At 37.4% G+C, this 22,865-nt stretch overlaps 2 protein-coding genes across 2 annotated transcripts in view; one reads left to right on the top strand and one right to left on the bottom strand.

The window, feature by feature from the left end:
* Window positions 1-18,169, bottom strand: part of kif16bb (kinesin family member 16Bb) — a 30,604-nt gene extending 12,435 nt beyond the window's left edge. The window contains exons 1-10 of the mRNA XM_028468975.1: window positions 18,161-18,169; window positions 17,779-17,889; window positions 15,795-15,911; window positions 15,072-15,166; window positions 13,607-13,722; window positions 13,374-13,516; window positions 12,977-13,145; window positions 11,662-11,787; window positions 11,370-11,542; window positions 11,211-11,273 (exon numbers count right to left, since the gene is read on the bottom strand). Of these exons, the coding sequence (XP_028324776.1) occupies window positions 11,211-11,273; window positions 11,370-11,542; window positions 11,662-11,787; window positions 12,977-13,145; window positions 13,374-13,516; window positions 13,607-13,722; window positions 15,072-15,166; window positions 15,795-15,911; window positions 17,779-17,889; window positions 18,161-18,169 (1,122 nt within the window). The remainder of the gene's footprint in view (window positions 1-11,210; window positions 11,274-11,369; window positions 11,543-11,661; window positions 11,788-12,976; window positions 13,146-13,373; window positions 13,517-13,606; window positions 13,723-15,071; window positions 15,167-15,794; window positions 15,912-17,778; window positions 17,890-18,160) is intronic.
* A 577-nt stretch (window positions 18,170-18,746) lies between these two features.
* Window positions 18,747-22,665, top strand: mad2l1bp (MAD2L1 binding protein). The gene is made up of 3 exons (XM_028468001.1): window positions 18,747-19,080; window positions 21,507-21,781; window positions 21,862-22,665. The coding sequence occupies exons 1-3, from the start codon at window positions 18,786-18,788 to the stop codon at window positions 22,387-22,389; spliced, it is 1,098 nt and encodes a 365-aa protein (XP_028323802.1). The 5' UTR covers window positions 18,747-18,785; the 3' UTR covers window positions 22,390-22,665.
* The last annotated feature ends 200 nt before the right edge of the window (window positions 22,666-22,865 follow it).

Below are 22,865 nucleotides of genomic sequence, written 5' to 3'. Positions count from 1 at the left end.
AGCTGTAGGAAGATGAGATGAGTTATTATTAATGGGTTATATAACTGAGAATATTAATTATGATTATTAATATTACTTCAAATTTGCGGGGTGCCACTCCTTTTAACAGGAGAAATATGTCTAAGTTTTTAGACTAAACTCATCAATGTGAAACCAGGGTAAAGTGAATTCTACCAGACATCTACACCATCATCACAGCTTTAATGAATCAGAGGAATCAAATATTATGTTTAACCTTTTATTCAAAAGTCAACAATTAACACAGTCAAATATCAATTGAAATGGGATAATTAAATCATGATGAAATGCATTTCTAGGCTAATAAAAGTGAGAATTATATGTAATAAAGTGAAATCACTAATCTAGGAGGATGCTAGTCTACTAAATATTGAATAAAAATGTAGGATACATATTCAATAATAAAATCATAAAATCAAAGAATAAAATAAAGAGAGCTCATAACAAAGAGAGGAGGACGGACAAGGGGGAGACGAACAAACATGAATGAGATGTACTGTGTGTGCAGCATGTTGTTAATGCGTGTAAGTTTGTAGTTATGGAAATATGTATGTGATCTATTGTGGATGAAGTTGCTGATGAAAGTTCATTCTTGTACCTTGGAGGTGAGGTCAGGCTGGACCTGGAGGTGCTGTTGAAGCAATGTAGCAGGACGTGCCACCGTTGGTTCTGTTTCGGTTCCACAGAATTTAGCCCCTTCAGCCGATCCGGGCGGTTAGGCCTTCGCAGCTGGCTTAGATAATGGCTCTTGGCTAACCACAACGGGTCGCGGGCCGGGCTTCCTTTCGGCTGTTACGCACGTCACTGGGTACCGGATTCGTCCGAACCAAGCAGCTGTAGACTCCAAAATCTAACTGTTTCAACTAAAAATAAAATGAAATGAAAGACTGGAAACATGAGGGAAGACGGGTGAGCATGAACGCCCGCGTCCAAAACTATAGTTTCTAGTCGCGCGTCTTTTTTTAAAGGACGTTTGGCGACGCCTTTTGGAGGAGGTGTCTGGGTGGATCCTTCTGTGATCATGTCGGTGATTGGTCAATGTCTCTGCTTTCAGCTTGTGGGTGTGTCTTGGGTGTGTGTAAGTGTAAGACAGAGACAGACAACAAGGGATGATTCTAAACATAAAAGAATGCCTAATAATTAATTCCACATATTTCAAAACATCTTTTCAACATCATATCCTGAAATATCATGTATTACGAAAGAGTTTGATACCAAACATGACTGGAAATAGCCTCGAATCACTTTAGGAACTAATTAATGCATTTTACCTGTACTTACTCATAACATAAATGTCAAAAATCATGTTATGCCTCCTCTTAACTATACGGTTGCAGTAAATACCTCAAACTAACTTTTGTGATGTTTTTCTGGTAATTTTAAGCACTTTTAAATGATGAACACTTTAAAATAGCTTTCTGTTGTTATTAAATTACATGACACGAGTGCAGACACATTTGCAATTTCAATTACAGTAGAAATCATTCCAAAAAATGTTTTCATTTGTAACTTTTCAGTCCAACACATGTCCTTTGTTCTCATTTGAGCAGGAGAACTGGGGTTATTCCATTGTCCTGTGTAACCATTGGTTTGGGTTCGGGAGGTGACAACATCTGCAGGGGGTCAAAGGGGTCATTGGGACAGTTCTTTGATGTTACAGCATCCAGAGGTATCTGTTTGACAAAGGGAGGAGGAGAGGGATGTTCTTCTTTTGATCGTAATGTAGCAGGGAGGTGATAACAGGAGACGACTGTTCTGGATTCTCCCGTTCCTTTGTTCGGGCAGGAAGGGGAGACGGCCCCCCTTGGGGCACGTTTGCATTGCACAGCAGGAGGTAGACTCTCTGACTCCACGGACTGGTGAAGCCAGTGTTCTAAGTCAGGGCAACTTGGGGGTTTAGTTCCCTACATAATCCCCCTGTTGATAAGGTTTCAATGCTTTGAAGCTCTTATCAAAAAGTTCTTTTGAGGAAACAAAAGAGGGAACGAACCTTCAAGTTGAAGAAAACTGGAAACAGGTAAAGGTGTGTTGAGGTCCTCACACACCCTGACGAAAGTTCAGGAGTGACAAAAGTCCAACGTCCTTGTTGGAACTTGGAGATGTTTCCCCCTGTAGGGTAGGGAAATCACTCTCACCTTGACGTTGAGATGAGCAGCATTGTCAGGAAGTCAATACTGGAGGCAACGCTGGGAGGTTGAAGCTAGAGCCCTTGGTGGTTGAGGCTGGAGCCCCGGAGGTTGAAGCCTGGAGCCCCTGGAGGTTTGAGGCTGGAGCATTGCCTGGTGTTAATGCCCGTGGGCCATGGAGGTAGGAGTTGGGCGACCATGGAGTCGATTCTGGGGCGCCGCTTGGCAGTGAGCGCCCGTGGATCAGGGAGGCAGACTAGGTGTGTGTACTATATGTTGCTATGTGTCCCTCAACAATGCTCGGTGCGAACATGTAATTTGGGATCAGCAGTGTGGGGTAACATAAAAGTGTACACATAAGCACATAGATAGCGTGGTATCGGTCAGTTACTCCTGGTGCACATCAATAAGACAAAGACAAAGCATGCAGGGTATAAAAGAATCAAATCTAAACACACAAAAATAAATCCCTAAGGGATCTTAAACTGAATGAGAGAGAAAGAAGAAAAGTTTTCTTTTGCTCTAACTAAATTTGGCCTGTGCCTATATAATGAGACGAGTTGGTGGTCTCAGTTACAGGGTGTTAGATATGCTAATGTCTGGGGCCTGATCAATGGGATGGCTGATTGGAAGTTTACGGATCAACCAGCACGGTTAAGTCCTGACCCTCAGGTGTGTCCTCAGTGGGACCAGATAGCGTAGTGGATTCTAGTTCCTAGTTCTTAGTTTATGTCGTCCTTGAGGTGGTAGATGTTATTGAACGTGACGACTGGTACGTTAATTAGGAATGCTATCTTTCGGCTCGTAGGGTTTATTCAGCTCGCGATTGATGGCTTGTCTGTTGATTTTGGTGTTCTGTATAGCTTAATTTGGTTTTCGGTGGACCCATTTGAGCTTTGGTTCGGTTTTTGTGCTCGGAATCTTTATTTGGTACACCACTGGAGACAGTTTATCGGTGACCAGGTAGGGTCCTGTTCATTTGGGAAGAAATTTCTTCTATTTATTTATTTATTTTTTCAATTTGGTTGCATGATGATTGGTTTTGCCGGCGGGCGGAGCAACGCTATAATACCAGACGCGGTCTCCCACCTGTAGTTCCTCTTGTGAGGCTTTTTGGTCGTAGTAGGTTTTACGGCCCTTCGCGCTCTCTTTGAGGTGTTTTTGAGCAAACGCGAACGTAGCTCGGAGGTGGTTCTCAAGATCGGTCGTGTATTGGTGGGTGGTGGTGCGCAGGACTTGTCGAGTTGCGTCTTCACCGTCGGAGTCAGGATCGCCATCAGCCTCCGACATTGACAATGATGAGAGAGCGTGCCCGAGCTCACGTCTTGCGTCTAGGAGCTCTCTCCTGGTGAGGTTCAATTGTCGTTGAACCTTAGCAGTAGCTACTTTACCGTCAGCTACTTGTTGTAATAAGTCATTAACCCTCTCTCGTTCTGCGTCTAATTCTCTAGAGAGCAGTTTAGTTTTGGCTTTTGAGGCTTTGATCGCCCCTTCTGCCTCAAGGAGGAGTTTCTTCCCATCATTTGACTCGTGTAGTTGTGCGTCTAATTCCCGGGTGGTGGTGTCGAAATCATGTTCGAGAACGCGTATTTTATCACCGAGTAGCACTTTGGATTTTTCTAATTCTTTATTCTCAGTGATTAATTGATTAACCTGATCTTCCGCTTCTTCTAGGTAAGTCACACGCATTTGGAGCAGTCCATTTTCTTCACGTGTTTCGTCATACTGGACCGTGAGGTTCGCGCAGCGGGCTTCGCGTTCCTCGATGGCTTCGAGTTGAGCGTCTCGTTCGCGCTCGAGGGTTTTAACCCGATCCTGTTCGTATTTTAACTGGGCGGAGAATGCTGATATTACAAAGCCGAGCTGTTTAACCAGCTCCTTATCTTTCAGCTTTTTTGAAACGGCTGCAGTGACGCAATCGGCCACAAGGTCTCCTAATTCTTGAGGGGGAGATTCTCGGATTTTGGCATCAATTGTGGATTTTCCGTCCCCTAAAATTTCTGTGAGGAGGAATTCTAAGTTCTCGGCTGGATGGTCTTCTGAGGAGACAGACATGTTGATTTGTTGTGGGTCAAAATCGTACGAAGAACTCTAAAGAATTTCAAAATTTCAAATAATTTTTCAAACAAAGTTTAAAATTACAATGGTAGTAAATTGTTTTATCTTATTTCGTTTGTTCTTAGCAATTCACTGTTTGGTAAATAAAAACTGAGTGGTAAACTTGAAAAAGTTTGGTGTGGTTTGTTTAATTTAAACAATTGTTCTTACTCATTTAAGACTTGTTCTTACTGATTTAAGACTTTTATTTAAATTAACTTTACTTTAATTCAATTTCGTTGAATTAATCAACAGATATTTTTAATCAATTAAAAAATGTTTTATTGAAATTAAATTCAAATCTTATTGAATTTATTTTAATCAATAAATGTTTTCCTCAATTAATTTAAACTTTTGTTTAAATTAGCTTTACCTTGATTCAGTTTCCTTAGATTAATCAGGCGATTAATCAATTGGAAAAAGAAAAAGAGAAAGAAAAAAAAAAAAATTTTTTTTTTTTTTAAATTAAATTCAAATCCTAATGAATTTATTGTAATCAATAAATGTTATTTTTAATTGATTAAATTCTGTTTTAATTTATCAGTTTTATTTCAGTTGTAATTTTCTTTAGGTTGATTATTAAGAATGGTTTGTGTTTAAATTCGGTTGTGTTGAATTTAATTACCTTAATTAAAACTGGTTTAACTTTTATTAAACTTATTTTTAATTAATAAATCCTTCTTAAATTAGTTGCTTTCATTTAATTAACTTCCTATTCAATTTAATTGTTTTTAATCAAATTGATTTAATTTTAATCACACTGGATTAATCATTTAGTAAAATGTGTATTTTACTTTAATCATTACTTTATTTATTTAAACTGTTTTAGTTTAATTATTTTTTCCAAATTGGTTTAAATCTTGTTAAACCTTGATTTTAGTGCGTCACTTGTATTTAAATGAGTTACCTTAGTTTTAATAAGATTACCCTTTTAATGGCTTAACTTCCGTTTAGTTATGGGCCTTGTGTGTGCGTGTGTGTGTGTACTGAGAGATGACGAAATCAGATCGAGCACATTTAAAACCACACGATTTCAGCAAAGTGACGGTAAAGACAGCTGTATCGATGCACAGCTGTCAAGCAAAACGTGTCTAAAGACACGCTGTAACTTAAATGTGTTTAAAGTCTCACTGGGCACGATAGGTTAGCTTGATGCTAACCGCTTAGTAGCAGGCTGCTGCTGCTAGGCTGAGGCTCTCGTTAGCCTGTTATTCGCGAGCTCGCCACGAGGGGCAGTCGCGTCTCAAAAAGGGACAGGAAGGCCTGTCTTTGTGTGTGAGCAGGGGCTTGACACACTTGCTTCCGGTTTCTGGAGCTTACACACATGTGTTCCAACCACAATGAGCTAACATGAGCTAATACAACGATAGCTTGTCCGTTTTAAGGAACGGAAGATTCAGACGACTTACTCTTTGTTTGCGTCGGTAGATACCAGAGTTTCAGAGCTCTTCGGGGTAGCAAAGTCCTAGTTTGCACTGTCTGCGTATCTTTTCCTTTTATACGGGGTTTTCCCGGTTCTGGCAACTTACTGTTTACCTCTGACGTCACAGTCACTGACGGCGCAGTGATTAATTTTAACTTTTTCGGCCCGGCGGCCTTTCATAACATTAGCGCTTTAAAACATGAAGACACGGCGGTCTTATTTATTCAGTTTCTAAGCATTAGCGCGGCGGCTTTGCTTAGAATACAACATTGGTCGGGGCTCGGCGGCTTCCGAACCAATCTGGCAACACGAGTGTTCAGTTTTTAGACCGGCTTTTGATTCCAATGATTATTCATTAACGCTGTGTTTATGGCTTCAGCTGGTCCCATCTGGAGGTGTCAGAAATTATGTAGGAAGATGAGATGAGTTATTATTAATGGGTTATATAACTGAGAATATTAATTATGATTATTAATATTACTTCAAATTTGCGGGGTGCCACTCCTTTTAACAGGAGAAATATGTCTAAGTTTTTAGACTAAACTCATCAATGTGAAACCAGGGTAAAGTGAATTCTACCAGACATCTACACCATCATCACAGCTTTAATGAATCAGAGGAATCAAATATTATGTTTAACCTTTTATTCAAAAGTCAACAATTAACACAGTCAAATATCAATTGAAATGGGATAATTAAATCATGATGAAATGCATTTCTAGGCTAATAAAAGTGAGAATTATATGTAATAAAGTGAAATCACTAATCTAGGAGGATGCTAGTCTACTAAATATTGAATAAAAATGTAGGATACATATTCAATAATAAAATCATAAAATCAAAGAATAAAATAAAGAGAGCTCATAACAAAGAGAGGAGGACGGACAAGGGGGAGACGAACAAACATGAATGAGATGTACTGTGTGTGCAGCATGTTGTTAATGCGTGTAAGTTTGTAGTTATGGAAATATGTATGTGATCTATTGTGGATGAAGTTGCTGATGAAAGTTCATTCTTGTACCTTGGAGGTGAGGTCAGGCTGGACCTGGAGGTGCTGTTGAAGCAATGTAGCAGGACGTGCCACCGTTGGTTCTGTTTCGGTTCCACAGAATTTAGCCCCTTCAGCCGATCCGGGCGGTTAGGCCTTCGCAGCTGGCTTAGATAATGGCTCTTGGCTAACCACAACGGGTCGCGGGCCGGGCTTCCTTTCGGCTGTTACGCACGTCACTGGGTACCGGATTCGTCCGAACCAAGCAGCTGTAGACTCCAAAATCTAACTGTTTCAACTAAAAATAAAATGAAATGAAAGACTGGAAACATGAGGGAAGACGGGTGAGCATGAACGCCCGCGTCCAAAACTATAGTTTCTAGTCGCGCGTCTTTTTTTAAAGGACGTTTGGCGACGCCTTTTGGAGGAGGTGTCTGGGTGGATCCTTCTGTGATCATGTCGGTGATTGGTCAATGTCTCTGCTTTCAGCTTGTGGGTGTGTCTTGGGTGTGTGTAAGTGTAAGACAGAGACAGACAACAAGGGATGATTCTAAACATAAAAGAATGCCTAATAATTAATTCCACATATTTCAAAACATCTTTTCAACATCATATCCTGAAATATCATGTATTACGAAAGAGTTTGATACCAAACATGACTGGAAATAGCCTCGAATCACTTTAGGAACTAATTAATGCATTTTACCTGTACTTACTCATAACATAAATGTCAAAAATCATGTTATGCCTCCTCTTAACTATACGGTTGCAGTAAATACCTCAAACTAACTTTTGTGATGTTTTTCTGGTAATTTTAAGCACTTTTAAATGATGAACACTTTAAAATAGCTTTCTGTTGTTATTAAATTACATGACACGAGTGCAGACACATTTGCAATTTCAATTACAGTAGAAATCATTCCAAAAAATGTTTTCATTTGTAACTTTTCAGTCCAACACATGTCCTTTGTTCTCATTTGAGCAGGAGAACTGGGGTTATTCCATTGTCCTGTGTAACCATTGGTTTGGGTTCGGGAGGTGACAACATCTGCAGGGGGTCAAAGGGGTCATTGGGACAGTTCTTTGATGTTACAGCATCCAGAGGTATCTGTTTGACAAAGGGAGGAGGAGAGGGATGTTCTTCTTTTGATCGTAATGTAGCAGGGAGGTGATAACAGGAGACGACTGTTCTGGATTCTCCCGTTCCTTTGTTCGGGCAGGAAGGGGAGACGGCCCCCCTTGGGGCACGTTTGCATTGCACAGCAGGAGGTAGACTCTCTGACTCCACGGACTGGTGAAGCCAGTGTTCTAAGTCAGGGCAACTTGGGGGTTTAGTTCCCTACACAGCTTACGTCTATTATTAATGCATTCAACTTGGACTTAAGTAGCATTTCATCATTACAAAAGAAATTACTGTGCTTATTCAAGAAACTACACACATTGATGGCAGGTGGGTAGAAATCCCACTGCTTCAAGTCATTAAGAATTCATGAGCCCACTAGGCCAGTATCAAAGACTTGTAAAAAAATTATCGTAGCAGCCTTTTTCCTTACAGGGCCATCCCACATTTATCAAAGACGTCTACACACCTTTACCTAGTCAGAACAACAGGGCTGTTAATCTTGGGGATTTATGCCTTACAGTGAAATGGTTATCAGAAGTATTACCCAAGGAAGAAAAGCACTATATAGTTCATGCTGTTTTCAAGCTGCTGTTAGGGCAAGTCATAAAATGAGAGATGCGTTTACCACCAGCATCAGCTCACTCATTGGCAGCTGTGAGAGGAAAGAAATCACTTTTTTTTAATGAAGAGGGAGCCACATTGACCACTGCTCCGATACTTAATTAAAAGGGATTTTGCACAGACTTCATTAGAAGTGAGGAGCAACCTGACAGATTACCACACGAGTTACTTCCCTCAATCACCAGAGGAGATTCCCTTATTTTTCCTTTAAAATTCCCACACATAATGCATACAGGCATTCCCCTTTCCAACACCAACATCGCTATTATCATGCTATCTAATGAGGGTCAAACAGTCTGTGCTTCGTTGGTGTAGGTCACTGTCAATGATGTTTACCAGGTTTCTTAATGTAACAGGCTAACATTAAAAAGCCTGCAATTGTTAGGACAACACTTCAGCTTTAATAATAAAATTTTGAAATATATGCCAAACAACATCAACGTTTTTTTAACAAGTGCTTACCCAAGTGAGGATAAGACAAAACACTTGCATTTCAAAACTGGACACAAACCCAAAACTTCTCATCTATAAGTTCCTGCCTTTTTTTGTTCTCACAGTCTGTTGTCATCTGTCTGCTGAGAAACTCAGCTCATATTAATTACTTTCTCTTTCCCACATGCCCTGCAACCAATCTGGGTAGCTGACGATGAATAACTTTGCATTCTAAAACTGCTTTGAAAACAGAATTCAAAAATCTGTTTACACACTGCTCTTGGTCAACTTGTCTCCTAATGTCCCAAGTTCAATTATTCCTCCAACTTCAAGCAACAAAGCTATAAAACTGAATGTGTGAGACTTTAAAGAGTTGGTTTCAAGTGCCACAGTTTGTTTTTTCAAACTTTCCCTTGAAATCAATGATAAGGCTTTCCCTCTTAAAGTACAACGGCACTGTGAAATTTAATATTTTTAAACAATCAGTCTCAAACAAGCCTTATTTTAGTGCATGAAAACCCTACTTTTAATGTGATGGCCAACTGGATGTATTCCATATAAAAATTTATCATCATGAATGTCTTGGAAAAGTTTTCCAGCTGTGCCTACAAAGACAAACATGTTTTGAGTCTAAAGTGATTGATGATTTTCATTATTATGCTGGATGGCCTGAACAAAAGCACCATAAGTCAATAATCATGAGCTCTTAATTAGGAGCAGTTGACAACAGGCTGTCGGGGCAGTAAATGTCACCTGATAAATAATGCAGAACACAATGTTGATTACATATTTTGCCGTGCTTTAGAATTATAGTATCTAAAATCATTACAAAGTGTATTTATGGTGTAGAGCAGAGTTAATCTAGACATTCTTAAGGAGGAGATATTTCAGAGTCTGGATAAACAGCAAAGATAACCATCATGAAAAAACTCGATTAACTTAACTTATTAAATGGGCAGAATGTACAACTAGAGCAGGGGTCTGCAACCTGCGGCTCTGGAGCTTCATGTGGCTCTTTGACTCATTTACAATGACTACCTATAACTTTAAACAAATGTATTAAAATAATCAATTGTTATTTCTTACAGAGGGTATTGATGATTAATGACATCAATTTCAAATAAAATTATGATAAAACAATTTGTTAACTTAAAAATAAATCACATTGTGCAATAACACTGCCACCTTCCTACTTCACCTCCTGAAACTTCTACAGACCATCAACTTCCCATGCACCTTACGTTTTAAATCACTGGTAAGATTACTAAATTAACAAAAAGACTATTCTGGAAGAAAAAAAAAAAAATTATTTGTGTGGGGAAAGATTTAGGTAGTGAATTTAGTTGATTATGCATGCTTGATATGTTGCAAGAAATTATTACTTAGCATGTGTTGACCGATATGATCATGTGTAATCAAATTGAAGTTATTTTTTGTAGCACTTCACACACATTAACTCAAAAAAATATTTACACAAAATGATTTGATATAATTTGAACTGTATAGAATTGTATACACTATATTGTCTTTGTTGAGAAAGTATTTGTTCGGCTTTGGAAGGGCTTTAATCCAGGTGAGATTAGGCAAAAAGGCTCCTGAAAGTAAAGGTTGCAGACCCCTGAACTAGAGTATACGACAGGATGTCTATATTCTTCTGATGATTGGCATGTTTGAAAGCTTTAAATTTGGTTTATTTATTGAGAATGTGTTTAGAACAAATTCACGGCTTGAATCAAAGGCTACCATTAGCCAACAGCAGCTATTTCTTGTTCTTTTTGATAATTAAATAAAGACGTCATCACCATTTCTACCTCAGAGAAACCATACTGGGTTGAATGATGAGGTGTCTGTCTGTGTCAGTGTTTTTGGGACAAAGACGTGGTAAACTGATCTCACCATCATTTTAAATCTCTGCTTTTCATACCATATAAATCTAAATACATGGAGAAAACCTCATTCAAATGCAAGTTTAACACTCATTGTAATCTTTAGTCTAAGAGACATTTTACAAAGTGTGCAGTGACACCATCTGGCTGTAAGTCCCCATTGCAGGCACAAACATCAGCCCTTAAAAGATTGCTCAAATGGAGTTTTGCATCTATGTTGAATTGCTTTGTCCCTGTCAAATAATAAAAAAAAACAAACTATTTTAAAAAACGTGCAACTTCTTCCCATCATGCAAACTCCAAATACACCGGAGATTCTCCCATCGTATTAACATCTAATTCACATCCAAAAATCTAACTTAAAGTCACAGAACTTGATTGTTTTAGTTTTTTAAAAAAGCTGGACTGCTCTTTTATTATTGAAACATCCACCAGGTGAACAAAATAAATAGCTGATACATTGTAATAAAAAAATAAAAATAAAGGAGTGACTAACCTTTTCCTTATTCTGTTGTAGCTTCTCTTCCTTCACAGATGCAGACCATTTCTCCTGGAGAGCCTGCAGAAACATCAAAACCAACCAACAGAATACAATATTTGAACAGTAGAATGCATATATGCACAAATACTCTTGTTGTCCTTTCACAATAGGTACCTGAGTGGCTTCCTCCAGTTGTTTCTGGAGCTTGAGAACCTCTGCCTGTAACTGACTGGTCTTCATGCTGCCATCTTCATTCACTGTAGGACTGTTTTGGATATTCTTAACACGGCTTGCATAGCGCAACGTGGTCAGCGTCTCCATGTAGTTGAGGTCAGCAGGTGAAATAGCTGGAGGGAAAAAAAATAGAATAAAACAAACTGAAGAACAATAGAGGTCAGAATATTCACACAAGTTTGAAAACACTTTTTAAAACAACAGCTTGTAACATATTTAGTGTTGTGCATACTTGCTATCATGGTTGTCATGGCGTTTCCTCCCAGACTGTCTTTCAGCAGCCATGTCAGCACAGAGTTTCTGTAGGGAATGTACAGCTGCTTCTTTTTTGTTGACTGCACACCCACACTCATGTCAGCTGAGACACCAGAGGGAGAACATTGCTTACTCAAGATTGGGACCACAACACAAAAGACATACATTTTTAAAGCTTTAGATGCAGACTTCTTTTTTTGTCCTTCAAAATATGGTAAGTGACAAAACAGATTGTGATGTCTCAGAGTACACGTTAACAGAAAAAAGAACAAGATGTTGATATACAACATAAACAATAAGTACAGATGTTTCTAGATGGTGTGAGGTTGGTTAAGGGATCAGACTTCAACCTTTAAGAAATATTGTTTAATAACTCACTGTGGTTTCATTTCATTTCTACAGTTTCATCAAGCAAAAAAAAAAAAAATACAATGTGATCAATGGGATTATTTAAAATGCTATAAAATAAGTGGTTCCCAAACTGGGTGGTGTGCCCCTTAGGGGGTCGTGACGTCATGACGGGGGCACAAGAGGAGGCTGGCCTTGCTGAACATTGAGCATAGAAAAAAGAAAATTCAGTGCACTTAAAGTATTATTTATATTGTTCTAAAATATGTGATTGCACATTCCATGACTTTTAAAGAAGAATAGTCAATTTTTTAACCACTCACTATGAAGTAGGACTGGGCAATATATCAAGTTTTCTATTTTGGCAATATAGCAAATTACAATAATGCCTACATTGATATACATATATAGCTTATTTTGTTTAAAACACTTAATTTAGGAGTCATTGCTTTCACTACTTCTCAGAACAGCATTAAAAGCAACCTAACCCAGACCATCCCCTAAACAAGCCACACTACAGAACTCACTCACACATGCTGTCCCTTACAGGAGAAAAAGCCAAAAGCTGCAACTGTTTAATAAATGTGCCTGTGTAGCATTTTACATCAGCTGAATTGTCTTTCTGATCAGATTTCATTCAAATTTAAATCATATAGATTTATAATGCAGTTTTGAGAAAAAAATATTGAGATACGAGTTTTGGTCCATATTGCCCAGCCCTACTACGGTTACATTTTTTACCCCTTGTGTTAAAGTTTTATTGGGATGATTTTGCTGATCTTGTTGCTATAAAACATCAGCAATAAACAAAGACCCCTCGCTAATAAAGATTAAACTTATAATCAGTAATTGTCCCCCATCGTTTAGTACATTTACATCTCAGTTCCTAATATTTGGAGAGATGTTGGATTTTTGGGTCATTTTCTGTTGAAAAAGGCATTTACCGAGAGCTGAAATCACACTGCCCAGAGTAACCAGTGATTTATTAATATTGGCTCCTTCCTTCAGTCTACTGCCTTTGGTTTGTGAGGAATCAACTCTTTCACTGCCTGCCAAGTCCACAAGGTTGATTTTACTCAGCACCTCATGTGGTGGCCCAGCATCAGAAAACACCTGAAAAAAGAAAAGAATCAAAATTTGGGTTTTTAGTTGAAAAGGAATACAGATACAGTAGTTGGCAGTATTAAAAACAGCACTACTTCAGAGAGAAAGTAAAAAAAGACGCTTTTGAAGAATCAAACAAATTAATCATAACACAAAACGGATAACATCTCCTTTTTTGGCTGGATTTTTAAAAGAATATTATAGGACATGGCCTATAACGTGAGTAATGTCCTTTACCTGTGTAAGCATGATTGTGAAGATGGCATGAGAGCGGCTGCTGACATCATTCATGTCTGTACTCGCTGTGGTGCGGTTGTTATCACCAACAGCTATCAGGTCTTTCAACTCATTGTAGTTGTTTACAGCAATCTTGGACAAATCTAGAGATGAGAAACAATAAATCCGACATCACAAGAATCATTCAAACTGAATAGAGGGAAAAAAAAAAACCCATAAAACCCTTCTCTGACTCTCAACATAGGGTCCATCCTTGGGGTGCTCCCGCACTCTCAGCCTCCCTCCGACTGTGAACGGTGACCTCGTTTTGAGCAGGTCAAGCACATGTTCATTGTAGATCTCCAAATAGCTGATAATACAAAAATGAAACAAAATTGGCACCAAAGGCTGATGTTTTTTTGGTTTGGTTTATGTATAAATTGCAAAAAACAAATTAGTCAAATAGGGCTCCATGCAAAAAATATTGTAATACTTAATTCAAATTATTAGCATGAATAAACAGACTTATGCCCACTTTTCTTGGCAGAGAACTTTAATCAGAACAAGAAAGTAAGCAGCTTCAGAGGCATATTTTAAGATTTAAGGAATAATGCAAAAAACAAAACCTAGATCTAGTCTCCTAGATTATACATTTACATTTAAAATACCCGTCTTGGTATTGCGGAAAAATTACACAAAAATGCCAAGAGAACAGAAAAGAAAATTTAAAAAAAAAAAAAAAAAAAAACCTTGACTCAAGCTATCTGCTCCATTTAAAATAATACCAAAAACAGATAATATTCTATCTAAAAAATGTAAAAGTAATACATATTCAGGTATTGGAACTGTGTTTTGAAAGGAAACTCAAGCCAGTGGAAATAAAATGTCTTTCCTGTTCAATATCTCAGTCAAACGAAATCCAATTTTCGGGATGAATTAAACTTAAATGTGCCTGCAGCTCCCATAAAACCAGATGGCAAAATCACAGCTTTGGTAGCTTAATATGCTTGAGAACCAAAATTTTATCCGCATCATAAAAAGTTATAGGAAAAGCTGGAAAAGGAAACTGATAATGAGACCAGACATCATCTGGGAATGTAAATAATATTTGATTGCATCATTAAATCTTTGTTGTTGTGTTCATTCAAACGTTGAAACTTCGAGCTTTGCTTGTGAGGATAAATTCCCAACACATTAAAATTTTTTTAATCATGGTCAGTTATTGAAATGTTATTCAAAAGGTACAAAAAGTACAATTAAGTGCTGAAGTACATTCAGATAACTTAGATTTCCACCTTGAAGGTATACCCCTTGTTAGAAGCCGTCAGGAATTAAAGAAGGAACAAATTCTTTACATTTTCTAATATTTGTGTTTACAATTTCTCTGAATCACTGCCTTGATGATGTTTTGACTTTGAGTATCACAATTAAATGACAAAGGTTTAAAAACTGTCTTCTTTATCCATTTAATAAATATTATGGTGATTTTATCCCCCTTAAACTCTTTACATAATGTCAAGGAATATGAAACTAGAAATTCTAGCATGATTCAGTTTTTAGTAACCTGACAACTTCAAATCTTGCATCCGATTTAATCATCATCGTCTAAGAAAAGGTTGTTTCTTTAAGTTGAGATCAGTTAGTTTAGTGCTCACTTTCATGCACCTTTTTACTAATGATTTAAAGCTTTGTTGTGAGTAAAGTGTAAGGCTTCCTTACCTGACCTCTGTATGGACAATTGCAGCATCAGTTTTGCCTCGAGAGGTTTCCAAAAACAGACCTTCACACACTCGAGGAATTAAACCTTGATCTTCCTGATACAGCAGGGGAAGAATATTCAAACATTATATTTAAATACATTCTGAATCTTCACAGTCAAACACATAAATCTGTAACATAACAGACAGTTTCACAGTAATTTGATTATTTACTTCAACACAACAACACAGACTGTTGGAAAACAACGACATCAGCTCATCAGATATGGAGTTACTGAGCCATAAAAGCAATTTCAGTTTGAGCCGTGTGCCCTCTTGTTTTAATTACAAAGTAACAGATAGGAAGCATTAAGAGTCGTATATGATTATCTGGGATGATGACAGCTGGTGCCGCTGATGACCTTGCACAGGTCTCTAGGTAGACACGCAGACATCCCGCTGGTAATGTAAAAAAATTCCATTACTGCACTTAGTTAGGAAAGGGACGCAGTGGGAGGCTGCACTCATCAAATGTTCTGATTAGTGGAGAGAAACGAACATTTCTGATGAAGCATCTATTAGACAGTCCTTAAAGAGGTGAGAGAGTCTGTGCTGCATTACATTACACTCATTTAACACTTTAAATATATGCATCCCTTTAGTATATCAGCTGGATAAACTAGAATCTAAAACTACACATTAATAAAGGACGTACAGAAGCAAGTTAAAAACAAGACAGCCTTACTTTATGACCCATCATTGTGTAGGATTTTCCAGAACCACTTTGACCGTATGCAAAGATGCAGACGTTAAAACCTTCAAACGCAGCTTTCAGGACATCGTGGCCAATATCTTCAAAAATCTGAATCAAAAGAAATATGACAGAATAAGTAAAAATCATACGAGAATAACAAAGACTATTTTGCAGATTTAAACAAAAATTCCCCCAGCTTTAAACAAAAATTCCCCACCTCTTCCATTTTCCTACCCTGACTCCCTCTTCCCTGTTCCCTTCCCCCTAACCTAGGTGTAACACTACCCTCTCTTTTTATATTCTCCCTTTAATAAACTTAATTTCCTTAAGGAGGGCTGGAGATGGTCTAAATTATGCAATAAAATTAATTCATTTATTTAATTGCAATAAGAAAGCATGCATTGCTGTCTTATGTGCAGACAAAATGGCAGAAAAAGAGATGTCTTTATTTGATCGAATGAGAAGTACACAGAAAATTGACCGGGATTAAAATTCTGATCAAACGGTATTCATATATTGTTCTGGCTAAGTTTGCACATAGAGTTTGACAGCACACAGCTGGTAGGATGTTCCAAACATCTTGTGGGTATAATCACTGATCTCTCTCAAGTCCAGCGTCACATCTCACCTCTAGAATTTACTGGTCTTTATGCTAAAAATAGTCCGTTATATTGGCTGCATTGCTCAACCTAATCCTCCTGCTGCACAGTTATGCCAAGCAGAAGCATTGTTATTGGAATTGCCTGTTTGATAAATATCTGAGCATTTAATAAAGCTTTAAACCAGTTAAAATGTTTAACGCCGCAGAAATTCTGGCCCCAACCTTCTGGCAACTTTCATCATGCTTCAGTGTTTTCAGCAGAAATGAAGTATGGCTCTCCTGATCTGATTTATAGCTCTCCTGGGGTGTGAAGGTGAAATGTCGTGATGAAGCTGTTTCAGTAAAGGCTGTGCCAGTTGATGACCAGCTTTACCCATCTGTGTGTGTGTTTTTTTTAACATGAGGTACATCTTTTTAGAAGCCTCATCTGTAGCAGGGGCCTTGCATCTTGTCATGTATTTAGTGAAGCCATATAAAATCTTGTACACCAGGAATGTCAAACTCATTTAAATCAGGGGCCAAATACAGACTGGTTTAAACTTAAATATGCAATAAACTACAGTTATCAGTCCCTGTAGGATATTTACTTCAATTTCCTTGATTTCTGTGACCAATTTTTACTCACTTTGGGGAAATTCTGTAAAAAAATTTGAGGAAAAATGCAGATTTTCCTCAAATTATTTTATTTCATTAAAAAAAAATGTATTTATTTATTATTTATTTTATTAAAATTTAATATTTCATAATTATTTTAACAATGTCGTACTTTTTAAAATAATGGCTTTATTTATCAGTCAATTTACAAAGTCATTTTTTTTAATTTCATAATGTCTTTTTTCCCCACAATGGCTTTTTTTATTTCATAATGTCGTTTTTCAGCACTTCAATTATTAATTTTTTGGGCTTCTATAGTTTTGGAGCTAAAGGGTAGTTTGTGTGAGTGAGTAGGATATAAAAATATACATAGTTGTAGAGTTTGGTGTATGTATAGTATGGGGTGCCAAGTGTAAAAATTTAGTATAAAAGTTGTAGCTAACTCATTTTCATTTTTATCTCACTTTTCTCATATTTAGCACATTTTCCTACATTTAACACAACATTTAACCACATATATAGAGGTAAAAAAAAAAAAAAAGCATTACATCTAAATATTTAGATATAACATTTAGATTTAGATTTAACATTTAGATTTAACCTATACCATTTAGATTTAAATATTTAGATTGAATGCTTTTTTTAATATGTGGTTAAATGTTGTGTTAAATGTAGGAAAATGTGCTAAATATGAGAAAAGTGAGATGAATAATGAAAATGTGTTAGCTAAAACTTTTATACTACACTTTTACACTTGGTACCCCCATAGTACAGGCCTACCTTCTCCTGGGATGCATATGCAGGGCTTTCTCTGTCTGATGAATCATATGAGTAGTCAAAGGAAAAACTTTTACCTCCATCTTTTAGCACGTCCCCAACAACAGTTAAAGGCTGGAATTTCCAATACAATCAATTATGAAATATTTCATTACAGTGCTGGTCTGTTAATGCTAGTTTGATAAGAAAGCGTGTACCTTATATATACAGGTTGTGTTTTCCCTCATATGAATGATCACCCTAGAGGACAGCTTCTTCTCTCTAAGAAGAATAATTGTTAGTAACAACAACAAAAAAAAAAAAATTGAAGTTGGTGGAACAGATAAAGTATTTAATTTTTGACTAACCTTTTGTTTAAGGGGCGAAGTCTGACGGCCACTCGTACTGAAGTCATGGTTATCTCATTGAACAGAGGAAAGCACCTCCATGATCAATTATTCTCTATCTGAGGAATCACAGCTCATTATCACACCTGTAGAAGACTGGCCGCACCTTTGCGCTAAAAAAAAAAAAAAAAACACGCCAACATAATTTGAGTTTTACTTTATTTATTTATTTATTTATTTATTTATTTATTTATTTATTTTACATCAAACACTAATTACTCCACAGAAATCACTATACTACGAAAAGTAGCTAATTTTGCCACAAACACAGTCTTGTTAGTGCCAAATAAATGTCACCTTTAAACAACCTCGGAAAATAAACAAATAAATGCATAAATAAGCTATTTTTTCCATTTACTACCTAATGAATAACGTTGACCTGACGGTGTTTTTTCTGCCTATAAAATTGTTATTTTTTCATTGCTTTTAATTCAAAGCGAAGGTAAATTGTAAATATAGGGCAAATATGTAATTTGAACAATAACAATAACGAAATGTTGCGTGTCCAAATTTCTCAACGGTACGTTAACGCATCATTTCTCTTTCCCATGATGCAGTGCGGCACATTCAAACTCTGGCGGTGGATCGTAAAGTTTGTGAGTCAGATTCTGGGGAACATTCAACATGTTCGCTGGAAATAATGATCGTACGGGCCTGAGAATGAGACTATCGTTTTCCTCGGAAGGAGGTCTGACCACATCAGAGCAGCAGAATGAAGCACATAAAGCTCTAGGATTGCAAAGTGTAGCCGGCGACTCAGATTCACAGCGACTGCCGGTGGAAACCACCGAGGAGATGGACGAACGGGCCGGAAGAGCACGAGTAAACACGGACACGACCGTGACGTTAAAGGACACTACGCAGAACCAGGAGGACCAAGTGGTTAAAGACAAGGAAAACGCTCAGATCATCTGCCAGGGTGGGTAACAAATCCTATTAAACAGTAACACTAGGTTCCTGTCTTTCATATGAAGAGTTTATTAGGTGATCGATTTGGTTCCTGTGTCTGGGTTGGATATAATAAATAAATAATGAAGTAAAAGGCGATCTGAAGATACGAGTGAGCTTAACAGAAATCCATTGTAATGATTTGAGAAACAGGAAGGAACATCTCATCAACTGTAACTCTTGTGGAATATCAATTTTTGTGATCACCAAACTACTGTAGTACCTAAAAATGTCCCTTTATTAATATACAATACAGCAAAAACTGGGATAAACTGTGAAGTGTTCCTAATGGGATGGCTGACTATGGCTTTAAACCAGGGTTTCCCAACCAGGGGTGCGCGTACCCCTGGGGGTACGTGGGCACATTGCAGCGGGTACGTGGAAAAATGAATAATTTATTTCCAAGATAATAAAAATATTCTTAGTCACTTCATAAGTCCGTCAATAAAATGGTTTGTGTGCGCTATGACTTGTTTTTAAAGTTTAAATGCCTGTTTAAAGGGGACATATTCAAAGAAGCTCTTTTTGTGATAAATGTCATAGAAGTTATATATAACACAGGGAGGTTAATTATTTGTTTTGTATTTATTTATTTATATTACTTATTTCTGATTATTTTTTTCTATTTTCAACTTTATTATTTTTCTTTGATAACAATGTAATCATAATTAATTAGTGTTAATAATACGGTATTAATAATACAAACGTTTACTTTAATATTTCTTGTATTTATCTTTTTTCTTTTCTTTTTTTTTTTGCCTTGAGAGCAACATAATTTTCTGTTTGATTTGAGTTTTAAAAAAAAAAAGATAGAGCCTGAATATTAGTGGTTCAATTCATGAAGATGAAATAAAATGACTTGCATTAAATAATATTCAGTTGTGTTATGTTCTACTTATGGAGAATCATGAGCAGGTATGAGTGAGGGGTACTCATGGTATGACAAAAAGGCTCAAGGGATACACAAGACAAGAAAGGTTGGGAACCACTGATTTAAGCTATTTTGCTAAAATGCTCACTTTAAGGAAATAGGGCATGTAACCTTTTAATATTACTATTGTAATGTCAAAAATAGCCGAATCTTATTATTATACATCAATTGTATTGTATATTTATTCAGATCACCTCCATAGTTTAATGGAATCTTCCATGGTGCAAGTTGTTCTTTTTTTTGTTCAAATGTTGTCAAAATTCCACAAGTACTGTTGTCATAATCCTGCTAAAAAACCATCACATAAACAAACACTGGTGAGAATACTACCTCCTTAGCTGATAGTTGGATTATTATAGTATTAAAGTTCAATGATTATATCAAAGCTGTCCTTTCTGATTTCACCTGCATTTTTGTTTTCCTTTCGACATTTTTATGGGTTCTGGGATCACCCAGTTATTGATTTAGGTTGAATTCGTTTTATTGTTATTAATCTGAACACTTGCAGCAATGTCATAGTGTAATGTATAGGGATGTCCCGAGACAACTTTTTCACATCCGATACGATGCAGATATTGCAGCCTTGAATGTTAGGCCGATACCGATACAACATCACAGGAATCATACATACTTTTATGACCTTTTTTGTCATGTGGAATGTTAGAAAATACTTGATCAAGTGATGTTACTCAAACAGAGAACATTAGTCAACAATTCAAGTTCACTTCAGTCATTTTTTACTGTCAGTATATGGTGGGAACAACTGAGGGCGGAGACAAAAACAACAAAAACTTATCGGAGCGCTTATATCGGAGATTTTGGATGCAGTCCGATAAAATACAAGCTCCTCCTCCTCACCTGCAAACCCGGCCTCACTGTCATTGCCCATTAGAAAATTGGACTTATTACCAAACGTCATATCATTACTCAGAACCCATCTGTTCAAATTGGCTTTTCCTTAAACCCCTTTTGTGTTGTCTTGTTTTGTCTTATTCCCCATGTAAAGCGTCTTTGAGTGTCCAAAAAAGCGTTATACAAATTTGATATATTATTATTATTATTATTAAAATCCAATATTCGTTTTCTGGCTGATATCGGATCAATATCAATATCGGATCGGGACACCCCTAGTGACATAAGCTGTATTTATGGGTAAATGTGTGTTAGAGAGCTGGGCTTAAACATGGTTGACGGTAAAGTCAAATGTATTCAAATAATCCCCAAAACAATATTGATGTATTTGTTATGTGTTTGCTAGTTCACAGTGCCTGTTATATTTAGATTAGAATTGATACAAGTCAAACAGAAAGGTAACAAGCCTGCATCATTACTGATTAAATGCAGTTTTATGACAACAATGGATCAACAGAGCTTTTGTCTGGCCTAATTTAATTTGTGTTTAATAAGCTAAGAATGGGCAAGCTCGGGTCAATGATTATTCTAATGTCAGTAATGTTGTTTTGCAGATACGTTGCTGGAGGAGCATTCTTCTGGTCCAGACAATTGTCAGGACTTCATTGCGACTGGCAGTAAACATGTCATGGAGGAGAGAGATGCTGAGGTCTGGAGAAAAGCACAGGAGGAAGGCTGTGTAAAAGTTGTCTTTCCTGGGGTCGTAACTCAGGAAGGCTGCTGCCGTTTTGTCAGTGAGATCCTCAAGTGCATTCTCTATCAAAGACAGCAGCTACCAATGACGTATGACCAGCTGGTCTATTCTCAGAAGAAGCAAGCTTCAACTCAGGTAAAAAAAAAAGAAACGATTGTGGAGTTTATATTTAAAGGCATTGCACGCTGATACTGAATAAGTACTTTCTCTTTCAGGATAAAGACTCGGTGAGACGGAGGCCAGTGCCTTCTGTAGACAGGAACTGGCGAAAGAGTCAGCAGACTCTTCAGGAGCTGGAGGAAGTTCTGCAACAGCTTGAGGTGCTGTTTTCCCTGAGCAAGGTGCCTCGTGTGCTGCTATCACTGGGCGGATCTCTCATTCTACCCAAAGAGTTGTATGAGATCAACATGGAGGATCTGCTTCTGTCGGGTGGAGATCAGTGTCTGCGAGTGTCGTCGTGCTTACGGCAACTGTTCCGCACTCTCTTTGTGGCCGACATTTTATCTGACACTAAGGCTGTTCGTTTAATGCCCACCACAGTCTTGGCACTGGCTCACAGGGACTGTGGAGTCAGCTGGTTCCGCCCCAAACTACTATTTAAAGTGCCCACTCGGGTAAAAAAGCAGACTATTGCTTTGTCCTCTGATCCTTGCATTAGTGGTGGAGCGACAGTCGAGGGGTCAGAGTGGCAGGACTATGTATGGTTTCAGGCTCCCATACACATCAAAGGCTTCAGCAACTGAACTCAAGCCCAGTTAAAACCTCCAGCAACTCTTTTTATGATCATCAAAAGGGAACATATGTAAATATTTTTAATGAATTATGAGACCATTTTAATACTGTTTGTATTTTTGCTTTCATTAGATTTTAACATTAAAAATAAGACACAAACATCCATAGTGCAATATATATGTTTACTGAACAAAACTTGAAAGATTTAAAGTACAACATATTGTTTGTATTTGTGTGGATACATCAGTGCCATTGACATGTTTACAATAAAAACCTGTGTCAAACAAACGAACAAAAAAACATAGTAGTGATCATTGAGCAGGTAGAATGTGTTGTTGACATTGTACATCAGGGTTCTAAAGAGCCATGCTTTCATACATTTTTTTCCCTCTGTTTTCCTGTGATCATGGCTTAATTTTTTTGAGATAACGGGATAATAGTGTAGTATAAAAAATCATTGCAGGAAACATCATTGAGTAACAATGTC

Source organism: Gouania willdenowi, chromosome 15 (assembly GCF_900634775.1).
Source record: "Gouania willdenowi chromosome 15, fGouWil2.1, whole genome shotgun sequence".
NCBI lineage: Eukaryota > Metazoa > Chordata > Actinopteri > Blenniiformes > Gobiesocidae > Gouania > Gouania willdenowi.
Note: the sequence above shows the minus strand (reverse complement) of the source record. Positions and strands in the feature narration are given on the sequence as shown.

Bases quoted from the DNA above. Each gene is read 5' to 3' on its own strand.
- mad2l1bp (XM_028468001.1), top strand. From the start codon at position 18,786: ATGTTCGCTGGAAATAATGATCGTACGGGCCTGAGAATGAGACTATCG. The intron at 19,081-21,506 runs GTGGGTAACAAA...GTTGTTTTGCAG, and splicing joins CGCTCAGATCATCTGCCAGG to ATACGTTGCTGGAGGAGCAT. The intron at 21,782-21,861 runs GTAAAAAAAAAA...TTTCTCTTTCAG, and splicing joins AGAAGCAAGCTTCAACTCAG to GATAAAGACTCGGTGAGACG.